The sequence below is a fragment of the Melozone crissalis genome, unplaced genomic scaffold (assembly GCF_028551555.1).
Source record: "Melozone crissalis strain CALT ecotype California unplaced genomic scaffold, PUWL_Pcris_2 ptg000057l_1, whole genome shotgun sequence".
Taxonomy (NCBI): Eukaryota; Metazoa; Chordata; class Aves; order Passeriformes; family Passerellidae; genus Melozone; species Melozone crissalis.
The window spans coordinates 9,756,005-9,780,976 of NW_026535835.1; the positions used below are offsets into that span (position 1 = coordinate 9,756,005).

The 24,972-nt window shown below is 43.7% G+C and overlaps 1 protein-coding gene and 1 long non-coding RNA gene across 2 annotated transcripts in view; both read left to right on the forward strand.

The window, feature by feature from the left end:
- The first annotated feature begins 1,027 nt into the window (after window positions 1-1,027).
- LOC128944299 (uncharacterized) lies at window positions 1,028-6,240 on the forward strand. The gene is made up of 3 exons (XR_008483788.1): window positions 1,028-1,107; window positions 4,210-4,347; window positions 6,055-6,240. It is a non-coding gene; the product is annotated as an uncharacterized LOC128944299 (long non-coding RNA).
- An 8,979-nt stretch (window positions 6,241-15,219) lies between these two features.
- MED13 (mediator complex subunit 13) overlaps window positions 15,220-24,972 on the forward strand; it is a 53,955-nt gene continuing 44,202 nt past the window's right edge. Inside the window, exons 1-2 of the mRNA XM_054287060.1 lie at window positions 15,220-15,442; window positions 17,277-17,511. Coding sequence (XP_054143035.1) covers window positions 15,377-15,442; window positions 17,277-17,511 — 301 coding nt within the window. The 5' untranslated portion in view covers window positions 15,220-15,376. The remainder of the gene's footprint in view (window positions 15,443-17,276; window positions 17,512-24,972) is intronic.

Consider the following 24,972-nt stretch of genomic DNA (forward strand, 5'->3'; position numbering starts at 1 on the left):
TTCCTTCTCCTCTATGAGCAAAACAGGGAAACAGTTTGGATTAATAATCCAGAATTCCAAGTATTCACAAAGAGCTGTAATTTGTTGTCAAATAACTTTTAAGAGCCAAACCTCCAGGCTGCCCAGCTGAACTGAGTCCTGCTTCCTCACTGAGAATTCTTCAGCAGCAGCATTCCAGTATTTTCCTGGTGGAGTATTTGTCATTCTTTTCCAATTATTCCTGTTATTATTTTGTAGCTCTGTTTGTCTTTGTTCTATGGCCTGTTCTTTTTTGAGTGCTGGTGAAAGCCTCTTGGCATTTTCCCTGTCCTTCCCCTTGGTTTGATATTTTCTGCCAACTCCTCTTCCCTAAAGCCTTTTCCCCCCTTTTTCTCCATGCAATGGGATCTTACCTCCATAAAACTTTTGTTTTTATTGCTCATGGAGGAGTGATTTTATCCCAGAAAAATTCTTCAGTCATCAAGGTGGGAAAGAGCAGAAGGAGAGATGCCAAAGTGACCTTCTGGCTGATTTTCTGGTTCTTCTTTGGAAGAATTCGACAGCTCAGTCAAAAGATGTTCATTCTGAGGATTATTTTATTTTGAACATGACAATTTTTTTATGAACTCTTGCTTCTCTGGAGCCAAATTGTGGGATCATAGGAGATCTGTAAGGCCCAGGAAGAGGGATAGTAGGAAATTAGAGAAGAAATAGAGTAAAACCACAAAAGATTTCTTAGTACCACTATAAACCCATCATATATCTGTGTGAATACTCTCTGCCTCAAAAAGGAGATGTTAAAAGAGCAAAAGCTGTAGAGAAGGACAAAAAATGCCATCAAAGATAAGGCAGATGTGGGGAAGGTGAGCTGTGTTCCCATGTTCCTTCTACAAGAGGCTCCAAGTCATTCAAAGCTGTACCTTTCCTTTATGCAATTCCTTTTCTGATTAAAATGGTCTTCTGTAAGTGATTCTATGATACATATAAATATTATGGTTATCAGTCTTCACAGTTAAAATAAGGCTTTTTTCTTTGGCAGGAGGAAGGCTATACATGCAAATTCACATTCCTGAAGCATTCCCACTAACTCTGCCCTTCTGTTCTGGCAGAATGAGGAAAAACTGTGGGGTTTGTATTTCCTTTTATTTGTTTCTTTATGTATCCTGTGCTTTCTGATTCTCACTTATTTCTTATTTCATTATCTTTCCTGTTCTTTTCCTTTTTTGTGGTTACACTTGTGGCTGCATTTTTTTTCTTTTATTTGTTTACTTTGCCTTGAACTTTCTCCTAAATCCTTCTTTTCTTTTCAGCCAGACCTGAATAAACACATTGAAGCATCATTTTTCTCTCCTTCCCTTTCCACTTCCCTTCATCTTCTACTTCCATATCTTTTTCCCTTTATTATAATTTTCTCCTCAGCATTTTTTTGATGTTTTTCTTTCCCATGAATTTTCCTCTCCTTCTTTTGATATTTTGTACTTTACCTCAGGGGAGGCTCAACAAAAATTTGGACATTTTTTCCTTAATAGTGCAAAACTGGATAGAAACCACCTTACAAATGTGTGGGACAAACTCTGTCCTAACTGTCCTGTGGCATGAGGATGTCTGGGAGCAAATAAATTCCTGTTTAGCAAATTTAACTTCTCCTAAAAATTCAGGCTCCATCCTTCCAGCTGGAAACTGGATCATAGAATGGGTTATTACAAGCTGTTAAAATGTGAGACCGAGGAGGGGGAATAGGCTGAAGTTATTCCATGGATTGTTCTGTTCTTTGTGGGAGGCTGTTAAAATAAAGCAACAGTATAAAAGATGAATTATATACGATTTAATGTAAAGCTGTTGGAAGCCATTAGGATATTTCTTCCTTGATTGTCTAACATTTGTGTACTTTTTTACAAAGTTTTACATTTTTTGGTTCTTTCCGAACATTATGAAAATTGTACTGAGAGGAGTAAATTCATCTGCATAAAATTGACTGCAAAGAGCAATTAGTCCTTCATTAATATGCAAATTTGGTCCAGTGCAGATTCATCTATATATGAGGCTTAAATATGCAAGTCAGTCTTGCTGTGCAAGAAGCCCAGATGCTTTTATTTACTTTGAAATTGAGGGATTTGGTTAATGATGTTGTTGACAGGAAAACTTGAATAAATTTGATGATCACCATCTTTCATATTAGACGAGGCCCATGGAAAAAAATTACCAAGTAAAATACCAATTTTATTTGGTAATTTCCTATTACCAATCTTGTAATAAAATGTAAGATAGAAAGTAATAGAGTTAGATTTCCTAATGTAGTTATCCTGAGACTTAAAATGCTCCCCAAAGATGGAGCCATTTTTCTTAAACTTTGTTTTTCCAGAGGGTAAAGACATCTCCATAAGCTGTATGAATAACACACTGCCTGGAGATTTAATATTGGAAACTTGGTTCTGTGACTTGCTTCAGTTGGTGAGAGGATGTGAGCCTGGGAATGAAGGAGCAGGAGCTCTGGAAATGGTTCTTTGTCATCTTCCATGATTTATCTGTAGGGTCTTCTCTAAAATTAGTGTTGAGGTTTTTGTCCTGAACCTGTGGCACACCCTGGAATCTGTCTGAACACACAGCCAATTCTATTTGGATCACCCAAGCTCCTTAATAAACAGTTTCTTTAATATCTTTAAATCTCTACAGCCCTTGGTAATGATACTTTCTTCCTGCTGGCACCATAGGCTGGCTCAGAGAAGCAGGGTTTTCCTCCCCAATAAATCCAAGCTGTGGTGTGTCTCACCTCTCTCCTCTTTTCCTGCCCCACAGCTCCTTTGGCACAGCCAGGGTTCATTGCCCTGGTTTTGTCCAGCATCCATCATTCAGCCAGGAATGGGAGCAGCTCCTTTGCACTCCTCAGTCTTGATTCACCTGCAAGATCCCACAGGTTTCTCCTCCTCATGTTTCTTCTTTTTCTTTCTCTGCAATTCCCTCAGCCCTCAATTTAGCTTTGACTTAAGCAAAACTGGTCTTTGACTTCAATCATGCCCATTTTTTCCTGGTCTTCTGTCTTGCCTGAGTGAGGCATTGGCACTTCCAAAAGAGCAGAGAAATGTGGTTTAAATGGACTGAGCTGTGGGCTAATTTATAAAGCTCTGGTTGTAACTACCTGAGGACAAGTTAATAGATGAGACCATTTGATTCCTCTGACTTCCTGGCACAGCTGGTTGGGATATAAATCCTCACAACAGCTGATTCCCAAATCCTTCATGTGCTGCACCAGGCAAAAAGTTTCTGTAACCATGTTCAGGAGAGAAAAAAATTCAACCAAAATTGTTCATGTGGTCTTGCAGGTGAATCCATGAGCAGGAAAATGAAGATGGAATTGAATGTCTGGGGGGAACAGAGGTGAGGTCTGATAGTCTTGTAAAGGGTCTGGTTATCCTACAAGGGAATCTGTGGTTTTTACCATCAGAATGAGGCACTGACAGTGTCAGAAGGGAGTTTATTTGCAGTACTGAATAGTTTAGGAGGTGATAAATTGATTAAAAGGTGAAACCTTAAAAACCACACCATCTGCTGAGACTTAAATAGTCTTTGCCTGTGAGAACACAGAACTGTTGGGCAGTTTCTGGTATTTTTCAGCACCATCCACCGCAATCTTGGCTTTCTAATCTTGCTCCCAAAAGAGGAAAATATTAATTTTGAAGTGTATAAACAACAGGCATCTCAGCACAACCTGAGGTTGTCTCCTATCAACTATGTAATCTTTATATTCTAGATTAATAAACACTTCAGCCTTGGAGTTTATTAGTCCAAAATATATTTATTACCTCATAAATTCAAACCCCCTCCAGTTACCATCTAATTAAACTGCAGCGCTGTGCATGCTATCTTTGGGGATGTATTAATAATGGAATTATCTTGTGAAACAGTAATTACATACTTTGTGCATTCTTTGCCACACTCTTTCTTCAGTGTCTGTGTGATGAGTGGGGCACACAGTGCTCCATTGTTTGGAGCTCCTCCAAAGTCTCTGTGTATCCAAAGATAAGCAGATTTTTTTTTTTTTCCCTCTTAGTAGAAGAGGGAGAAAAGTTTGTGCATTTTTTGTACTCAGGAAAGAGCAATAGCACCAGCCTAGGAACAGTTATGAAACATGATTGTGCAAGTGATTTTAGCTCTTGCTTTCTCCTCTCTCTTTGAGGAGATTACTCTCAGGAGTAAAACCTCCTTGCAGGATTTGTTTTGTTTTTACTGCAGCTGCCAAAAGGTGAAGACAACCACTTTATCTGCAGGAGAATATTCATTTACGGCACTTCACTGGTGATACAGGTTTGAAATGGGAAAATGGGCTTAGAGCCTTCTTCAGGAGAGATTTACTCTCAGCTTTCTCCAGTGGTAAGTGTACTTGCTGTATTCTGATTTATCAATGTATTATTGACTCTGTGCTTTTGCTTTATAAGGTTGTCTCCCACCTTCTACTCTGGATAATTTGTATTGACAAGAATCCTTGTGCTCATTTTTCCTCCCTTACTGCAGAATGAGGTGTCTGAATCCTGCCTGGTGTTCCCTCCCTGCATGGAGAGAGGCACAGGAGGCAACACCTTTTGCACATAACTTCCCTGCAGTTTTGAAGTGCCTTATCTCTAGTTCAAGTACATCTGTTGAGCAACAGTGGGAGTGTGTGATTCCTGTTGACACAGGCTCTGCTCTACCTGACAGGAGGGGGGTTGATTCTCCCTTGTGCTCCCAGCAGTTTGTGGCTTTAGGATCCATGTGCTGTGTTCTCCTGCCTTTTGCTTGTTCCCTGCAGTTGCTGTGCAGTGTCTGCAGGAGAGGAAGGGCACTTCCCACCAATTTCCTCCCTGAATCTTTCAGATCTTCCCAGCACAAGTTTTGCCTTCTCCCTGGTTTTCTGCTCCCCAAGGTCTGATGCCAAATACAAAACTGAGTGATGGTCACTCACTTCACACAAAGGGGTTTGATTGAACTTCCAGCTGCAGCTCCATCTCCACTCCTGTATTGTGATTGCAGCTTCATGTTTTACTTGCATTTTGCACTCATTCAGGGGCCAAGTTTTCAAGCCTTCCAGACTTTGACTTGTTTGATTTCACTGCAAAATCCTGCAAGGATTCTGCCAACAGCCAGGCCAATGTGTCTGAAAACAGATGGCATTTCCAGTACCTAAAGCCTGGTCAGGTGTGAGTATCTCAGTAGTAAGAGTGACTCAAACTTGTAGCTTTGATTTTCAATAAGACACTATTTGCTTTATCCAGTAATTTTCATCTGCCAGCACTCAGTTATTTAAATCAGACTGTTTTCATGGATGAATGTTATTCTTTGGGAATAAAGAATGCCTGACAAGCTTCTGTAGTTCAGTGAATAGATTTTTGTAAACCACATAATGAAATGTAATTATTGTATGATATATGTTTTACAGAATCTCAAATGCCTTTATCAGCCCAATGTCTTGGAATTCACCTTCTGAGATTGAACATCTTGTGCTTGGTGTCTTCATAAAAATGGGGTCTGATCCCACTGTGTTACCACAGTGCAGAATGGAACAGTTTCCATTGTAATGAATAGCAAATATCTGCAAAGAATAATGATATTTATGCCATATTGCTCAAACACACATTATTATTATTACAGCTCAGAATTAATTACTGATTTGTCAGAACCTGCTGATCTCAAAACTTTTGGTTGTCTTATATTTCCTGTGGCTGCTGATGAAAAGATGGTCTGTGTGTCCCCAGGATGGTCCCAGGTTGGGTCTTGCCTGTTCTGTCACTCTGGGTTTTTGTGCCTGGTGTCTGATTTGGAAACTTTCAAACCAGACACCTTTCTGCTGTGTTTTTCCTGATGTGAATAAATTCACTGCAGAATTCTTGCAGAGCAAGAGATGTTTGTTGCCAAGCAATTACTTCAGATGAAACATACAGAAGGGTAATATTTTAGTCTGATTTTTTTTTTTTTTTTTTTTTTTTTTTTTTTTTTTTTTTTTTGCTACAGGCATGAATCTGAAGATGAATTCTGGGAATTTAAGGAAGGAAAAAGACAGGGCTTTTATTTCTTAAATTTTTTCCTTGTCTTCTGTATTTGCAGTGACTGCTTTGAGTCTGTAAGGTCATCATGGTTGAAGGCATGAGGATGAGGACATCAGAGCCTTTGCCCACTGATGACAATTACTCTGGAGACAAACACAGCTCAGAAGACAAATGTTATGAGCTACCTGTAAGTTCTGGTTCACAAAACAGATGAGAACCCAGAGATACTCCTGAACTTGGAAATGAAATTTATTCTCAAGGTAATGGTTGAGCTCATTATCTGCTGCTCTTTCTAAATGTGAAGTAAGGAGAGCAATGCCCATATATTCTCTATAACAGCTGACATGTTTTCTGCATTCCTGTGTTTGCCTAAGAAGTCATGGATAATCAATTTGATGTGCAAAATAAACTGCATGGATGAATTCTGATACATATCACTTGCCATGGCTGTGCTGTTAGGAGAGGCAAAAACTTCCAGGATGGAAAGAGCAAGGAAAAATCTGCCTGATAATTTTCTCATCAGTTTTTCTCCAAGGACATATCTGTAGGTGGATTCTATAGACAGTGTTTGGGTGTTTTCCCCCCCTTGAGTGGCTGGTTCTGTGTGTGTCAGTTATTTTCTCCTGCTGTATTAGAAATCAAAGCTACCTTATCACTTCAGGATAAATATATTTATATCTCTACATCTATCTCCTATAATGCTAACTGGGAAGGATAAATATATCTATATTTATATCTCTACATCTACCTCCTATAATGCTAACTGGGAAGGATAAATATATCTATATTTATATCTCTACATCTATCTCCTATAATACTAACTAGGAAAAACTAACCTGAAACATTTCATTTTCAGCCTTTCTTATTATTTAAATATATATTCTAAATTATTTTTTAAATTCCCCACATGTATTACAAATAACTTCCCATCTGATTGGGAAGCAGAATAGGCAGGAACCAGCAGCAGACAGATGTGATTATACAAGATGTTCTGTTTGTTATAATGAGACTTATGGTCTTAATAAACTCTTAGAATGTTTTTAACACAACCAAATTAAGTAAGTTTAAAATCTGATTTTCTAGATCTAACCCTATCAGATCACTTTTTGCCTTATTTTTGAGGATACTCCACCTCGAATTTTTCTTAGATTTAGAGAATTTCTCACAAAATAAAGTTCCAGCAGAGAAAAAAGGAAAATTTGTACAGATAAAAAGCGTGAATGACAATCCTGATCAAGTGGAAAAAATCAATCTGTGATCTCAGACATAGTTCCACATCAATCTCCTCCTTTCTTGGAAATCCAGATTTCCCCCAGAATATCCAGCAGCGTTACGTGGCCTGTCGAAATTTCCTCATAATATTTCATGTCCTTGTGCTGGGAAGAAACAGCTGGATATTTTGTGTCATGATGTGACCAATCCACCTCTGTTGTTGTCATTTTAATTGCTGGGGCTGTATTTTTAGGTCCTCCACAGAAGGTCTTTGTAGTGACAAGCGAACGGTTCACGCTTCGTAAGCAAACATAAAGAATGCTGCTGCTAATTGGAGAGGGAGTAATGCAGTTATGATTCCATCAACATTTAAGTTACATTGGGAAAGGACACGTTTTTTGTTGTGCCTGTGTTGCCACAGAAAATTTTACTCCAAGTGGATTTGGTGGGGAAGGTTTTGGAACAGAACAGATTAGTCCTGGAATGACAGGGATGGGGGAGATGGGAGTTAAATTGTTCTAAGCTACATCTACAGTAGAAAATCAGCATTTTATTGCTCTTGCTTTGAAATTGTAGTTATTAATTGCTGGCTTGTGAAATAGCTTGTCTGTGAAAATGGAAAGAATGGACAGCCTCAAAAAACTCCTTTCCCCTGCCCTGAAGAACTGCAGCCACAGTGTTTCATGTGGAGGAGGACTCCTCAAAAATCACCAGTTTCCCAAAGAAAGGAGGTTCTTATTCATAATTCAGGTCTTTTGGGTGTATTCTTCTTGATATTCTGCCTGTTGTACCTATAGGCTTCCCAATTTCTAAAAGCCTGCTGGACCTTGTGCTAAACCTTGGTTTTTTTCCTGAATTACACTTCCATGGAATACTTGGCCATGGATTAACAGTTTCACAGTTATGTGCCCAAAGTTCTTTTGCCTTCATGCTGATTTAATTCTTTTTCTACTCCCATCTCTCTTCTCAGGTGAAGCCTCATCTTGAGCAGCCTTGGGAGGGCCAAAGGTGCTCCCTTTTCCAGTTCCCTGCCTGGGTTTTAGCAGATACCATTTTTTAGCATCTCACCAAGGAAATCACAGCAATTTCCATGGGAAGAATCCCAGAGATGACAGGGCTTCCCCCCAAAACACTGCCTGTGTAATTGCTGAAGACATTCCAAGCCCCTCTAACGAAGTGCTGTCTGCCAGTCATTCTGTTCTCCTTGCAGGACCATCTGTTGCACTTCAAATATGTAAAGGTCTCTATCATTTATTGCTCCAAACAAATCCAGGCCTTTGTCTGATGTGCTGGAGCTCCTGAATGGATTCTCAAGGTGGTTTCAGTCACAAAGGGCAGGGTGTTCCCTTTGGTTGTCCTCCTTCAGCTCAAATTTCAGAGCACAAAAATACTGATTAAACCAATATCTGGATATTTTCAATTACTTTAGAAATGAATTACAAACAATAACAACTAAAAATATCTGAAATACATTTTTATTCAGCCAGGAGGACATTGGAAGGTTTTGGCCTCTGGTGAATGAATCTTTCCATTGTAGTGGTGTCCAGATTTGATATATGCTGAGATTGGAATGAAATTTACCTTATTTTAACTAAATTAATTAGCTTATTTGTCTCTGAAAATAGTGATTCAAAGGAATTCTAAAAAATAGAGTCAGCAGCTCAAACCACCCTTAGCACATGTCTCTTACAAAGATGTAATACTTGGTTGTATAGTCATTATTTATAGGTTAATTAGGATCCTTTCCATGAGTAAAATGAGCAAGATCAGGCATTAAAAGATGCTGGGTTTTGTTTTTCCTGCTGCAGATTTTAAAGAGGCTCTACAATCAGGTTGGAGAATGTGAGCATTGTATTTTCACAGCATAAAAGTTCTGTTCAGAGATTTCCAGCCAGAGAAATCCATAACAATTTCTGTCTGATTAGGGAGTGGTCCTGTCTTTATCCCTTTCTCCTCTTTCCCTTCTCCTTCCTGCACAGCAGCTAATGTTCTGGTCAGAAGTAATAATATGTTAGATCTTGAATGTCAGTAGCCCCAGAGATTCTGACAAGACTATTCATGTGCATTCATATGTCTTAACCAAAGCTGACACTAAAGAGAGCAAGAATTCTCATATTCCTCTTTTTATTGCTGTGCATTAAACTCAAATCTTCTCTTGGAGACCTCTGCTAGAAATGACAAATCCACCATTAGAAAGAGGCATTTTAGCAAGGTCTAAACAAAGCAGCTGGACATCAATCTGGCACAGGGCAGAGGCTCCTGGGAGAGCTCAGAGTGCAGAGCTGAGCTCTGGTTTGCACCTTCCAAATGCTGGGACATAAATACTAATGGGAAATCACCATTCCTCCTAATCCTTCTAAATTTCAATTAAAAACTGATTTTAATTTTTTTTTTTTTTAATTATAGGATATATCCTTATTGGGATATTTGGATTCTGGTAACTCAAGACACGCTGAGTGAAGATTCTGCTCTACCTTTTACTCTGGACATATTTTACACTCACTTGTAGCCTGGTGTACTGCACATGTTTGGGTAATTTTGCAGGGATCTGATGAAGTTGTTAAAGCCAGGTAGGCAATTTTGCCAGCAGTGATATTTTTAATCTTCTTTTTGAAAATGGTTTGGTAGTAGTGACTAAGGCAGACTAGGTGGCTCTGGGCAGCTCGCCATTTGTAGGTAGTTTAATTTGTTAAAAATTATCTTTCTTCCCACCCAAATCCCCTTGAAACCATTTGGAGAAGAGAAGTGTTGAAGAGTTGCCAGTAATAAGTCCTGCTGAGACCTCTGTATCCTCCTGACAGAAATGTTGGTGCCAACTGGAGACTGACTGGCACGAGTTTGAACTCTACACTACTTGATATATTTGCTTCACATGCACCAATTACAATAATTACCACCTCTGCAGCTGAAGTTTAAGCACTCACTCTGCACTCCATACCTCAGGTTGTTGGCAGTATGTTCAATCCTATAATCTCAATTTTCTTGGAATAATTAAGTAGAAAAGAAATACTTCAAAAAATGAGGAGTCTGAATGGAAATCAGAGGCTGAATAATAGAGTTGTTTGTCATGTTGCTATTGTTAAGCTGCATTTATTTCTATTTCATCTTTATTTCTAAAAAGCAGCATCTTCTTTTGCCTGCAGAGATTCACCAGGAGATGCTGTAATCCATTGACTTTTACATTCAGCAGTGGAGAATCTCTTGATGTGAAGGACAAAGCAACATGAACTCCTGCTTTATTTAGATGTTTTAAAAATATAAATATTCCTTTCAAAATAAATGCTTTGACTAGAAGAGGAAATCACCCAGCCCTTACTCCTTTTGGCTGGAAGTTTCCATGTGAAATTGTAGGGATTTAATACCTGACAATTTAATTCCTGGCAATTCCACTGGTTTAAATCTGATGCAATGGGGACCATCTCTCCCCACCCCTGGTGTCTTTCCAAGAGACTGGTTAATTTTTAAATTGGATCACCAACATTTAAAAAAAATAGTAAAGTTTCTATTACACAAAGATAAGCCTTAGACTGAGCACAAACTGACTTGCCTGTAGCTTTCCTAATATGATTGCACTGTGCAGAGTAGATACTAAAATTTATATTAAAATTTCTTTATGCAGGTTCCCTCTAGGGAGAGGAAGAGGGAAGGAAAAAGCTTCATGTGACAGATGCTAATTATGCAGCTTAATGCACTTCTGGAAGTTGCAGAGATGAGAACTCTATAAGAACCTATCTACAAAACAAAGCACATTTTCAACAGCATTTTTTCCTCAATGCTTTTTTAATCTGCCTCCTCTCTGTTTTATTTCCCAAAGAGTACAAAGGACAGCAGTGTCTCAGGTGCAGAATTCACCAGCCATGGATGTGATTGCTCTCCATTGTGCATTGCTGCTCTGAGGTGCTGTACATGGAATTGGGAAAGCTGCAAGGTTGTGAGCCAGGAGGAACTGGAGTTCAAAATTCCCCAATTGATGTGTTAGCTTTCTTCCCTCTTTGGTGGATATTTTATCAGCTCCTTATCCTGGGTTTAGGTTTACTGGATGCTCTGCACTTGTGCTGGGATCCTACAGAAGGATTTGTTGTGATGGATGTGTCAGGACTGATGAACCAGATCCCAAAATGCTTTGTGTAGAGAAGTGAGTGAGGTCCTCAAAGCTGGAGGTGCAGCCACACCAACCCCAGTGTTAGACACTAATCCTCTCTTCCAGACACGGAGCTGAGCTGTTTGAGGGAAAAGAAATGGGAAAATTATCCTGAAATCAATCCAGACTTGCAAGAACCATTGTCCTGGACATCCAAATCTACCAAATCCCTTTTACCAAGGGATTCTCTTCCCTCTTAGTGACAAACCCATAGCAGCTCTCATGTGCTTAATGCAGAATCCTGCTTTCCCCGATGCCCTTCACGTTTCTCCGAGGGGAGGAGTGACTCGAGAGCCTCCCCCCAGGGCCATCGGGGTGCCCGGGGACTCCCGAGGGGCCGGGGCTGGCCCTGGGCACCCAGGAACGCTCCTGGCAGCCCTGGGCTGCAGCCAGCCAGGGAAAACCATCTGTTCCCCTTGGAAAGGGGTTTGCTTCCCCCGGAGCCCTCCCCCCGCATCCCGGCTCCGGCCCCAGCTGCCGTGCTGCCATGAGCACTGAGGGAATGAATCTCCTGCGTTTAAAAATACTCCGCTTCTATTTAGATGAAAAGAAGAATCTTGCTTGCCTACACTGGCATACAAAAATAGGCTCAGTGTGAGTAAATCTTCAAAGTTTCTCTTGGTGAATATATCTAGCCTCACTTATTTTTTTTAACTTGTCATATAAGTTTATTTATAGAGTGTCCTTCTTTCCTCCTACTCTATCAAGACATTTGCAGAAGGTTGTCGCTCGTCTTGTTCAGGAGTCCTGAAATAATTTGCAGGGCCTTTGAAACATCATCGTGTTGCATGGTTGTGATCAACGTGCTGCTGTTGCATGAACATATCATATTTTAATGTGAATGTCAGGTTAGCTGAGACATTCAGGGCTTTCTTTTACTTTAGGTGCTTTACACTGGTTTGTGTTTTCACTCGAACGCTGCAGTAAAAATTCTGCATATAGTAATTTAAAATTTTCCATTTTACATGCAAGGCATTGCCTAGAAAATTAATGTGTAATATGAGAGGATTAGTAAGACGCATACACTTTCCAAACATCTCTTAAAAATAGCTTTCACTGTCACTGTAGCATCTTAATTCTGAATAATCTCACAGTCCTTCTGCAAATCTGTGCATGTAGTAACAGAGAAGCCACCTACTTCATCCTCTTGAACTGCACAATATGGATCCGGGCATGGATGGAAAAAAATGGGTTTGGAGTTGGGCTCTGCTTAGGAAGAGAGGCTGTCTGTGAGAACATTAATGCTTGCATTAAATATTAAAGTCAGCTTTCACAATTCTTGCCCTATCTTTTCAAAAAGGCTCCGAGATCCTCACTCTGGAATTTGCTCTGTGCAGATCTGGGGAATGCTCTGCCAAGGGGTGGAAGCTGTGGCAGGGGAGCCAAGGCGAGTGTTCCTGAGCTGGGGCACGCTCTGTGCCCGGACTTTGGCCCGGGCTGACCGGAGGTGCCCCGGGCTGGGCACAGAATCCCAGGATTTCCACAGGGACCGCTGAGTCCAACCAGCCTTTATGGCCCACACTGGGATCAGCCCTGGAATGGATGGGAGCCCCAGCAGGGATTAGGGAAGGGTGTAAATATCGAAATGGGCTGCCAAAAGATGCACCAGGCTCTGCTCAGTGCTGCCAATCCCCAGGACATGGCACAGCGGGCACGAACTGATGCCCAGGGAGCTCCACCTGAACATGGGGAAGAACTTATCCAAGGGGTACTTTACCCAGAGAGGTTGCGGACCCTCTTTCGTGGCAATATCCCAGACATGATCCTGCGCTCCGGGCCGCCCCACCGCGCTCCTTCCACCCCGAGCCATCCCCACCATCCCGGGGCCCGTGGGCCCAGCGGGAGCGGGACTCGAACCCGCGGCCCCGCCGGAACGCCGCCTCCAGGCCCAGCCGCTAGATGGCGCCGGCCCAACGAGCAAGGCGGGGGCTCCGCAGCGCCCCGGACGCCCCTGGCGGCCGCGCGCCGCCGCCGCACCCGCCTTCCCCCAGCGGCGCCGGCGGCCATGGCGGTGCGCGCCCACGTGACGGCGCGGCGGCCAATGGGAGCGCGGCAGGGGGGCCCCGACCGCCGTCCCTGTGGCCGCCATTAAAGAAAAAGGGTCTCGGAATTACCCGGGAGCCGGATCCGCTCCCGCTCCGGCCATGGGGGACCCGCGCTGAGGCTCCCGCCGCCACAGGATGCCGCGGCCGGGCAGCCGCCGACAGAGGCACCGCTGAGGGGAGGCGACGCGCCGGCGGGGGCTTCGCGGCACCGACTCCGCCAGCGGCAGCAGCGGCGGCGGCCGCCGCGTCCCTGTGTGTCGGCGGCGCCGGGAATTGCGGGGCTCCGACCCCTTCGGGCTGAGCAGAGCCCGGGGCTCGGCCGCCGCCTCCCCGCCCTGCCCAGGAGCCTCGGGGAGGGGGCCCTCCGCCCACCGCCCCCGCGGGGACCCGCACCTGAGGAGAGCGAGCGGTCTCGGGGCTCCCCCGCCCCCCCGGCACAGACCGCTCCGGCCGAAGACGATCGTTTTTTATATTCCCCCCCCCTCGCGCTTTTTTTTTTTCTTCCCCTGTTTTGTTGGTTTGTTTTTTTTTTTTCTTTTTTTTTCCCCTTTATTTTTAAAGGACCGGCCTCGCAGCTGAGCTGGTCCCTCCCCGCCTCGCCGCCCCCCGGGCTCTGGCGGGGGTCGCGTCCCCCTGCCCGCCGTGAGGGCTCCGCTTCCCCCGAAGAGACTTTGCGGGGTCCCCCGGCCCCCGAGGACAGCTGGGGAGGACCGGGCTCCCCGAAGACACTCTGCGATTTACCGCGTCCTCCTCCTCCCCCGAAAAGGCTGGGGATCGGCCTCCCGGAGACTCCTCCATCCTTCCCCGAAGAGACTTCGAGGGTCACCCGCAATTTCCTCCTTCCACCCTTCTCCCCCTCCCTCCTTTCCCCACGGAAGGAATTTTTACCCAGCGGAGGATATTTTGGTTTCGCCCTCGCTGCGAAGAGTATTTCGTTTTGGGGAGGGGGGGTTTCCACACGGGAATTTAATCCCCCGCTGGGCTGCTGAGGAGACTTTTGCGGCCTTTCTCTCTCAAGGAATACCTTCCCCCCTCCCCTGCCCCCGCAGATGTTTTTTTGGGGTACACCCCAGGAAATTTTTCTTGCTCTGCCTTTACGAATTCTTCAGACTGGCCTTGCTTCTGGCCCCTGAAGTTTGTTTTTATGATTTTAAATTTTAATTTATTTGGAATATTTTTGGAGCAGGGGAGAAGAATCTGACCCCCCCACACCCTGTTGCCCTCGGACTCCGAAGAGACGAGCCTGGATTTTTCTCTCTCTCCCACGGCCAATCCTTCCCAGTCATTCCACAATTTGCCCCTTTCTCATCTGATGACTAAAGGAACAGGAGGAAGAGGAGGGGGGGTTCTGGATTAATTGCCCCCGCTGGATTATTTATTTTTTCCTGCTTCTCTTGCTTGGCATCTGAGAAGAGAGGAAGGAGGGATGTCAACTGATTTTTACCCCTAGCCCCCTGGATTAATTACCCCATTTTTATTCTCTTGTTGGATCAATTACCCCTTCACCTTACCTCCTCTCCCTCCTCTCCTTATGCGAACGAGAAGACAAGAGGAACAGGGAGGATTTTGATCTTAATCTCCCGTCGTTGGATTACTTACCACCTCCCTCTTTCTGTTCTCCCCTTCCACGGCGGCTTTACACCCCCGATTGAGCTCCAGAAGACGAGAAAACGTTCTGAGTTCCTCTTTAATTTTTTATATTTTGTTAATTTTTTTTTAATATTTTCCCCCCCCTCTCCCCCACACCTCTCTGTCTCTCCTCGCGGGTTATTCCCCCTACCACTATTTCGCGTGCGTGTGTCTGTAAATCCCTTATTTAATTGTATTATTATTTGTGCGTGTGCAGAGCCCCCCTCCCCCTTTCCCTCTCGCTGTCTGTCTCTCCCTCTCTCCCTCTCCCTCTCTCTCTCTCTCTCTCTGTCTGTCTCTTTCTTTCTTGTCGGAGGCTGTGGGATAATGGCGTGTGGGTTGTGGCTGTGAGGATGAGTTCCTGCTTCGTGCCGAACGGGGCCAGCCTGGAGGATTGCCATTCCAACCTCTTCTGCCTGGTGAGTGTCGGCCCCCGGCTCGCAGCCGCCCGGGGCCACCGAGGGAAGGGCCGGGAGCTCCGGGGGAGGGGGAAGGGGCAGTGGAAGCAAAGCAGCCATTTTTAGCGGAGCTTCTGCTGGATGAGCCCTCGGAGTAGGCCCTGCCTGGAGCAGCCAACTCTCCCATGCCCCTCTGGTTCCCCTCCATCGCTGTCTGTCTCGCCTCGCCCCTCCCTCCGCTTTCTTCCTGGATAGCAGCCTCCCTGGAACTCGCCTTTTCCTTCCCTTTCCGTGCCTTCCAACTTTTCCTCCTTTCTCCCCTGCCTCTGAGCCTGGTGTTTCTCGCAGGCATAGGGAGCTGCTGCTTCTCCCGGCCCCACATCTCGGGGAACTTTCTCTTTTCCCTCCTCACTCGTGACATCCCAGGCAAATCCTCCCCTTCTTCCTCGCTTTTACACGGATCCCTTTCCCTGCTTGTTTTTATTCTGGTGATGCCCTGTTTTTATTTTGGTGATGCCCTGCCTGTCTTGTGTTTTGATGTGCACCATTTTGTAGTCTTTTTTTTTTTAACCCAAATATCAAATCGTTGGTATTGTTGAATTTTGGTAGCTCCAAGAGTAAATTCGATATAACTGGACTGTGATGCAATTTTTTGGTGTCTGTGCTGAGCTGTTTCATCAGCTTTTAATGCAAATGAGCTAATCTTAGCTGTCTGCCTGATATTTATGATCCTAGAGATTGTTACAACAGTCCTGTGCCAATCTGTGGCACTCATATTTTTGGATGGAGGGGAATCTGGGCGGCCTGACTGTGTCTGCAGCCTGCATCAGGCCTGCAGCTCCAGATTAATGGTACAATTTTAAATCTGAAAGTCTTTCTGAAGTAGCAACTGTTGCAGACAACCTTTCATCTAAATTGCTCTCCTGCTGAAGGTAGGGAGGCTGCCATGTTAGGTTTAAATGTTGCAGTAATCTTTTGTGTGTTGTCATATTGGGAAGACAGAAAATAGTAACTTCTTAGCAAATGCCAGCCTGCCTGGCTCTGCCTTCCCAAAGAGAACCCCGGGCAATGCCTCCCCTACCTGCCTTAAGGTGCCTGTGCTGGAGTGAAAAAACTGAGTGCTAAAACTTGGTGTTGTGGTGGAGATAATCCAGGAATTGTGTGCTTCCCGTTACACACGGTAGTAGCTCTTTCCCTGTGTAAAGCCAAATTAATTTTTGCCTAGGAAGGGGTTTAGTGGATCATTATCAGCGTGGTTGCAAGTCTAACATATAATTGAATGATAAAACGAGGATTTAAATCATTGAAATGTGGTGTGAGGAATGAAAAGTATGATAGCTCTTGGTAAAATCAGCGAAGACGAGAGATTTCCTGGGGGAGAGACAGAATTTTTTGCCATGGAGAAACTTGTGAAATTTTCCCAAGTGGTAGATGGCTGGAAGAACGTGTGATTTACTGTATCACCTATTTCCATGGAGTAATCTTGGATGGAAAAGGCAGTGTATGCATAAGTAAGCAAAAAGAAAGATGTTCTTTGCTAAGGCAAGTGTTTAGGAGATTGGACTGTGTCACTCTGTGAATAATAACATTACTCACTCGTCTTTCACTCTTTTACTTTAAATCAAATCTGCTTTTTCTCTGTGTACCCTTAAAGCTGCAGTGAAAACAAACAGCTCTTGCTTTGCTGCAGTTATTAAACTGGGAACACCCAGGGATCCTAAAGCACACACAGATCCAACCAACCAACACAGTCCCATGAAATCCCGGGGGATCCCTTTCTCGGATCCCTTTCCCCGCGTGCGGATGTGCTCGCTGTGGATGTGCCTGCAGTCTGACAGCCCTTTTCTCCCTGCAGGCTGATCTGACTGGCATTAAATGGAAGCGTTACGTGTGGCAGGGCCCAACGTCTGCCCCCATCCTGTTCCCGGTGACGGAGGAGGATCCCATCCTGAGCAGCTTCAGCCGCTGCCTCAAGGCCGACGTGCTCAGCGTCTGGCGCCGCGACCAGCGGCCCGGCCGCAGGGAGCTCTGGATATTCTGGTGGGGGGATGACCCCAACTTTGCTGACCTGATCCATCATGATCTCTCAGGTAGGAGCTTGCTGGCACCTTCCTCTGGTCACTGGAAGGATCTGTACGTTCTTTGGTCACTGGAAGGATCTGTGCATTCTTAGCTCGCTGCTACTCAGGGCTCATTTCCGACACCTGCACCAGGTGGAGTGTTATCTCCAGAAAGGATGAATTTGTTGGTGTAACCCTCTCCAAATTATTGCAGCCATCTGCTCTCCCCCTTGGACTGCTGGATTTTTCAGAAACAAGGGATTTTTGGATTTTTGGTCCCCACTTGTTCCCTTGAAAGAAACAAAACACAAGCCTATGAGTTTTGGCAGCTTCTTCATGAGAAAGCTGTGCTGAAAGCTGTGCCTGTGATTCACAAGTGATGTCTTAAACATGTTTTGATAAGATCCCTTTTGTTTGGGCAATTAGAATTTTCAAATTCAAATAGTAAAGCTCATTTTATTATGTAATAAGAGGCGTAGAGATCTGGGCAACTCTTGAGCTTTTTGGAGTTGTTTTGGTTGGAATTCACACCATCAGTGAGAAGCCCTCAGAAGGAGGCACCAGGAACTAACCAGCTGTTTCCATGCAAAATCTGTAAACCTTCAGTTTTTCTGATTCCTCTCCTCCCACTTTTCCTGGTGCCCTGAACCTGCTTTCAAACCCAGCCTTTTGAAAGACTGACAATATTTGTATTTCTCAATAACGTTGTACTTCAAATTTGGCACCTTCCTTTGGAACTGTTTGCTCGTTGAGCTCAATTCCCCACGTAGATGGTTCCAGCTGCTTATCAGCAAGGTGACGAAGTTAGATATTTAAATTGGGTGAGTCTAAAGGTGAGACTCAACTAATTCAAGGGAAAAAAAAAAGCCCAACAAACACATCACTCTAATTTCCTTTCAAATAATGTACAGCATTCAGATTACTGAAGTGTAAAATGAGCCCAAGGTTTGGTGACCTGGTAACCAGAAATTGTTAATGCTGCCTCTGTGTGTGTGTGTGTGTGGATAAGCTGGAGAACAAACAGGAGTTTAAAGTGCCACTGAGGAAGTTGACTTGAAACAATTTAATAATGTGTGGAATTTTCATACAAAAATACTGTGATCTGAAAAACAATTGACGCACTGGAATGATGTTTATTTCTTTGAATAGTCAACTTCAAAGATTGAGCTGTTGCTCCTATTCCTGTCTGTCCTGGAACTACAAACTTTGCATTTTAAATGGCACTTACACTGGAGTTTGCTTGATATTTTAGTGCATTTGAGGCTTCCTTATTATGACCTATAAATAACCTCAGTTGTGACCTGCAGGGAACATCCTTTGTGTGCCTGAGATGTAACTTGGACCCAGTGCTGGGTGGTTTTGGCCTGGGCCTGCCCTGAGCCAAGACCAGCACTTGTGTGGAAGGACCTGTGTGAATTTTGTGTGCTGTGGGATTTAATTGAGACAAACACATTTAGAGTGGGAAATCCAGTGAAATTTAAGCCATTTAAAAAGTGCAGTTTTGTGCTGCCTAACCACTAAAATTATTTGTTTGAGCAACTTTCTTTGCCACTTCTTGAATCTGTCTGCTGGTGATTTATCACAGAGGGACATTTGGAAACAGCAGTGGTTTGTAGCTGGAGTTGCAGCTCAGTCCCTTGTTTGTGCTTGTCCAGAATTCCCCTTTTGCACAGGTAGATAAGCAGGTATCATCCCAGGGAATTACCAACTCTTAACCTCTCTTAGGGTATAAGGCAGAGATAGTGCAGGATTAGAGTCTCCCAGCCATGTCTTTGGGTATTTTCTTGCTTCAGGTCACCTGTGGGTGCCTGTGATTCCCCAGAGCTGTTCCACACGTGTTGTGTGCAATGCTGCTGCTCCTCAGGCTGTCACCTGGGCCCTGCAGAGGTTTTGTCCTCCTGGAATGAAAAAGAGAATTTGTGTGTGTGAGGCTCTGGTGCCAGGAGCTGGGACAGATCCTCCTGTGCATCACAGCTGAGGGGTGCCCACAGCTGCACTTTTTCTCTTTGCTGTTACACAAAATCTTCACGTGGATCTCATAGAAGAGAGAATTATGGCTGAACCCAAACAATGTTATCTGACCTTTGTCGTAGCCTAATGGATTTTTTCATCGGTGGACAATTTCTCCTGGTAATTCACACTGCCTTGTTCTCCCAATGACTGCTTGTTACATTTTCAATGGGAATGATAAATGACTTCTTAGCACAGGCTTGTTACCTGCAAAATTGATTGGAAATTGTTTGCTGCTGGAGGCTGAGGTGCTGCCTCATTTGGAAGTTTGCTGCTGGATGGGTGAAGGATTGTCCTGCAGGATGGGGACAGGGAGGAATGTGGGAGCAGTTTGTCCCTTAGCGCCTTTGGACAGATTTCTCCTGGAGAGGTGGCCCTTGAGAGAGCCCTGGTTAGAAATCTGCCAGAGCCGCGTTAATAACTCTGATTCTGCTCCCTTTGCTCTGAAACTCTGCCTGTTCAGGACAGGTTGGTATTTTGACAGTTCCTGAATTTTTGGTGATGTGCAGTTTCAGTGAACAATGGGTGTTCAGTGACTGGAACACATCTTGGTTATCGGCCCTGGGGGATTTGAAATATGTCAGCTTCCCTTTTGTCCCCTTCCCAAGATGCCTTCAGCAGGGGATGCAGGGTTGGGAATGTACAGCTTTGCATATCAGATTGAAGAAATAAATGCTATCTCTGTGTTCAGCTGTGCATTCTGCAAGTTCACTCTGTGCCCTGGAGTCACGTTTGAATCCTGCTCGTGGCTGTGGCAGGGTTCTCACTGCAAGCCTTGGATAAGTGTCTTGTTGATGGTCAGGGATTGTTGTTGCCTCGGGGCATGTCAAAAGGAGACTTGTTCAGAGATGCTGATTGATCAGGAATATTGACTTCACTCAATCATTTATTTTTTTCCCTTCCCTAGGAACCTACTTACTGTTCATACAGCCAAAAACCAGAGCTCTGTTTCTATCCCAACGTAGCTAGAGGCAGACAGAAGTTAGTGAAATGTTATTTTAGCCTCTAACAACCTCAAAGGTTATGTTTTTGTTCTGACAGTGAGGCTTGATTATAGTAATTCTTGCAACTCAAACCCTAAAGTAGGACATCTCTTCCAATTTCAGCAGGCAATGGTCTCTCACAGCTCTGATCAGCAGTTATTTTATTAGAAAGGTTCTTTCTTATTTTCATGTGGCTACTTCTACTCTTGGATTATTTTCTTTTAAATTGGCAGTAGATGATTTTAAACCTGAGAACAGTGGGGTATGAATTATGTACAAGACATAGTCCCAAGGAAATGGTTACAATTTGATTAATGCTGGGATAGGGGAATGCTGCTATATGGCTTTGACCTTCAAATTGCATCTCTTAAATGGTGAGCTGCAAGATGTATCTTTTTCATTCTGGTGTCTATTAAATTTGGCTAATTTACTTTAAAAATTAAAGAGTTGTCTGTCATATATCAAGATAATCAGTTTTTGTTTGCTGAACAATCTTGCTCATGCTTCTGTGAGGGGGAAATGTATAAAAATAATGCTGGCTGGAGGAGAGCTGGGGAGAATCCTGGTGTTTGTCTGGCTGGTGAAAACAGTCATGGCAGCACAGACTGATATGTGCTGTGTGGTTTTCAATGCATGTGCATTCTAGATCAAATCCCTGTCCCCAAAAATGCAGTGAGGTTGTGCTGATGTCAGCACCGAGTGTCTCACTGCTCCAGGACAATGGAAAGCAGAGGATGAGCCAGTTCCCATTCCAAGGGGCTGCAAACCCTGCCAGTTGCAAGGAGTTGGCAAAGGCAGCTTGGGAAAGAGTTCAGCCAGTGATGCCTTTTTAAAATAACAATTGCTCCCTAAGATCATTTAACTTCTACAAAAAATAACAACAAAAACCCAACAGAAAGGGGAAAGGATGCTTTTACACCGTTGTGCACCTGGTGTGAGCAGGGTGAGCTGCAGCCCCGAGGCTGGGCAGGATCTGTGTGTTCTGAGGCAGGCAGCAGAGGCATTCCAAGTGTTCCTGCTGCATTGATGCTTCAGCATTTCCTCAGTCCTCCATGTTAGAGATGTAGCCACTTAAGCAAAAGTGCTGATAAGCATTATGCAAAAATTACTGAGGCAGTTTTATCAAACTTCTGTGTCTTGCTGTGAGCTCAAAGGTGACAAAGATTTAACTTTCCCTCCCCATCTTTCCCTGACCACCATGCACGTGAAACACCAGTGGAGTCAGGTGAAAATGCTTTGTCACAGGCAGGGAATGAGGGGTTGGCACGGGGTCATGTTGGTTGTGTGTTCAATGCCCCGTGCAAAACCACCTGGAGACACCAGAACACTGAAATATTTCACTTACACTGCCACATCTACCTGAGTGTGGAATTACTCAGTGTGGTGGAAGGTATTGGATCATTTAGCTGGGAAGTTTTTCGGTTTTTCTTGTGGCTTTGTAGCCAAACTTAGACCTTCAAATGGAGAGGGAAAGCAGTTACCTTGTTATCCTTACAAACTGCCATGGCTACACTCTTACAGAGAGGTTCTGCTTTGAATTGTCAGGATTTAGGGAAGATTCTGCTGGGCAGAGAGCATAAAACCCCTGTGTGTGACACTGGTAAAGGCCAAGCAGCACAAAAACCAACCTGGAATGGAGCTGAGTGTTCTCACTGGGGGATTTTGGACAGTTTGGGTGTCCAGAGTCTGGCATTCAGATTCTGCTCAGTGAGTGTAGATAACAGACACCAAAGAGCAACAAACTTCAGCTGTCTTACTCAGATTCTTGCATTGGTATTTTTAAATTGTGTTGTTTTCCTTTTTTTCTTTGCTTCTCACTTGTTTCAGGCCCTCAAAACAATATTTCAGTAGTTTTGCTGGGTAATTCTTGCTTTGAGCAGTTGAAAGTATTTTAATTCAAAAATCTGGGGTTTTAAATGGAAAACTTCTACTCCAAGTGTTTCTGTCACATCATTACAATATTGTGTACAGCAGCAGTTTCACATGACTCTGTTTATTTACTTCCCTTGGAACCTGAGGTTTATATAGGAAGTTTAATTGTATAAATCAGGTGTGTGTCAGTGTTTTTATAACTGGCACAGTCATGTAAAGGCAAAAAGGGAGCCTGTGAGGTGAGAAATGCTTCCAAAAGAAAAGTCTCACTCCTGATATGAAAGAATGGATTTTTCCCCTGTGTAATTGAAATAATTGGGGGGAACTGTACTCCAAAGTGGAGGCTTTGTTTCTTTGCACAGTTTATTTTAGAGTTCATTGAGCATTAGGGAGATATTGTTAATGGTGTGATAAACACTCAGCCTGTGGAAGAACTGGTGTTTACTGGTGTGCTGTGTGGTAAAGGAAGGAGGGAGATTCATGTTTTAGGTCTTGTCAAAAATGTCATTTTCAAGGCTGTATATTTATCTGTTGCAACATAGATTTATCTACATTTATAATATATATTACTTAGAAATCCTTGATTAATAAATTTAACTAAATATCCATGAATAACAATATGCTTTAAAAACCTGACATAAATTATGTTTTAATATTTAAAGATACTCCTTATTAAGAATTCACTAAAATTACAAGAGTTTTATATTTGGAGGGTGCTCCAGTTTTTTTCATTACTCCTCCAAGAGCACCACACAGACAGAATGGCACAATCAGTAAAATGAACTTCACTGGTTCAGGTGAGCTGTGGGAACAATGGAAAGGAGAAAATAAAAGTTCTGAAGGCCTCCAATAAAATTGGTAATATTGAGAAGGTGCTGACTGGAAAAGTTTGTTTACGCGTAGCATGCAAATTGCTTTTTCCTGGCCATTGTTTCCATGAATTCCTCATTCCCTGATCATTTTTAGCTTCATTTGAGGAAAACTCTGTCTAATATGTGATGTAAAGAGAGAGGCAGCAGTGGGATATGAGCATAAATTGTTTAATGGATTGACATAACAATAAGTGTGCTGGGGAAGAGCTGAGTGCTTTGGACAGCTGAGAGAACTCATCAGAAATGAAGCACTTGTAACCTTCAGGTTGCCAGAGCTCTTCTGTGGATAACACTTGTCCAAAGTGAAATTGTGGCTTAGCACCTTTTGAAAAATGAGTCAGCAACTTCTTTTGGTTTGTTAGCATTATCAGATTGAACATTTGGATTTATTGTTTAAGAAAAACCAGAGGACCAAAGTGCCTCTTCCTCTCCCCCTCCTGTAATGAATGGTTTGCTGTGTACAATTTTCTATTAAGTGGGAGGGGTTTTCTCATGTCAAGAAACAACAATTTGAATTAAGAAGAAAAATAGTTGGCAGATGTGAGCAGATGTCATGTTTGCTTCTCTCCACTGCTGAAACAGGGGGAGGGGAAGGACTAAATAGACTTCAGAAAGTCAGAGAACACTTACTGCTGGCTTTTTTGCATGAATTTGAATAATGTTCTGAAGTGAGGGTTTCTTGAGCTGACAGCTTCTTCTACCTTCCCTTTCTGTGGCAAGGTGTGCCTCACTCAGAGCAGTGGTCTGGTGAGCAAAAATTGGAGTTTTAATTGTGATTTCCATCTCAGACCTTGCACTTTCTCCACATAACACTCTCAGCTGAGAGCTCTGTGGTTTTGCAATAACCTAAGGGAGGAGAGCATTCAAGAATTACATCCTGGGGCAAGTCCTTGCTTGGAAACTTGATCATAGCTTGGTGGTCCTGAATGGAGCTTCATCCATCCTGAATGGAGCACCACTACAGAGAATGGAAACCTCTCCTTTGTGTGAGCATCAAAACACAGGATTTGTGTTATTTCAGTATCCCTGCAATTATCCATGGCATTCCCACACCAGGCAGCACTGACAGAACCAGAGGGGACAGTCTCAAGCTGCACCAAGGGAATTTTAGGCTGGATATTGGGAAAAAGTTTCTTACAGAGAGGGTGATAAATTCTGGAATGGCTGCCTGAGGAGGTGGTGGAGTCACCATCCTGGATGGGTTTAAAAAGAACCTGGATTTGGCACTCAGTGCAGTGCTGGGGCTGGGTTGGACTCAATGATCTTAAAGGTCTCTTCCAACCCAATGATTTCCTGAATCCTGTGAAATCTGTAAAATGCCAAACCAAAATTAGGCATAAAACTGGAATTAGCTCCTTCCATTCAGTCGTCTGGAAGCTCCTGGATGTGCTCGGAACGACTGCTCGATGTGTACAAACCCAGAGTGTAACCTTTGAGATGGTGAGGAGTTTATTGTGCAGCTAAAGTCCACGGTGAGCCAGCCCAGGAGTTAATGTTTGTTCTGAGCTGAGCTGGGCCAGGGCAGCGCTGGGCACCCCCAGGGCTGCAGGGGGAGCACCCCCTGAGCTTGGCACGGCCACCTCACACCCTTTGACTTTGGACTTTTGTTGCTTTTTGTTACCAGAGCCGTGTGTGATGTTGCTGCAGTGAGTTACTGTGTTATCTTGTAGCTTTACAGTTTTTAAAAACGACTTTTTGCTCCGCTCCAGAGCTGGAGTAGGGTGGTGGGGTGGGAAACTTTGTGGTGAGGTCTC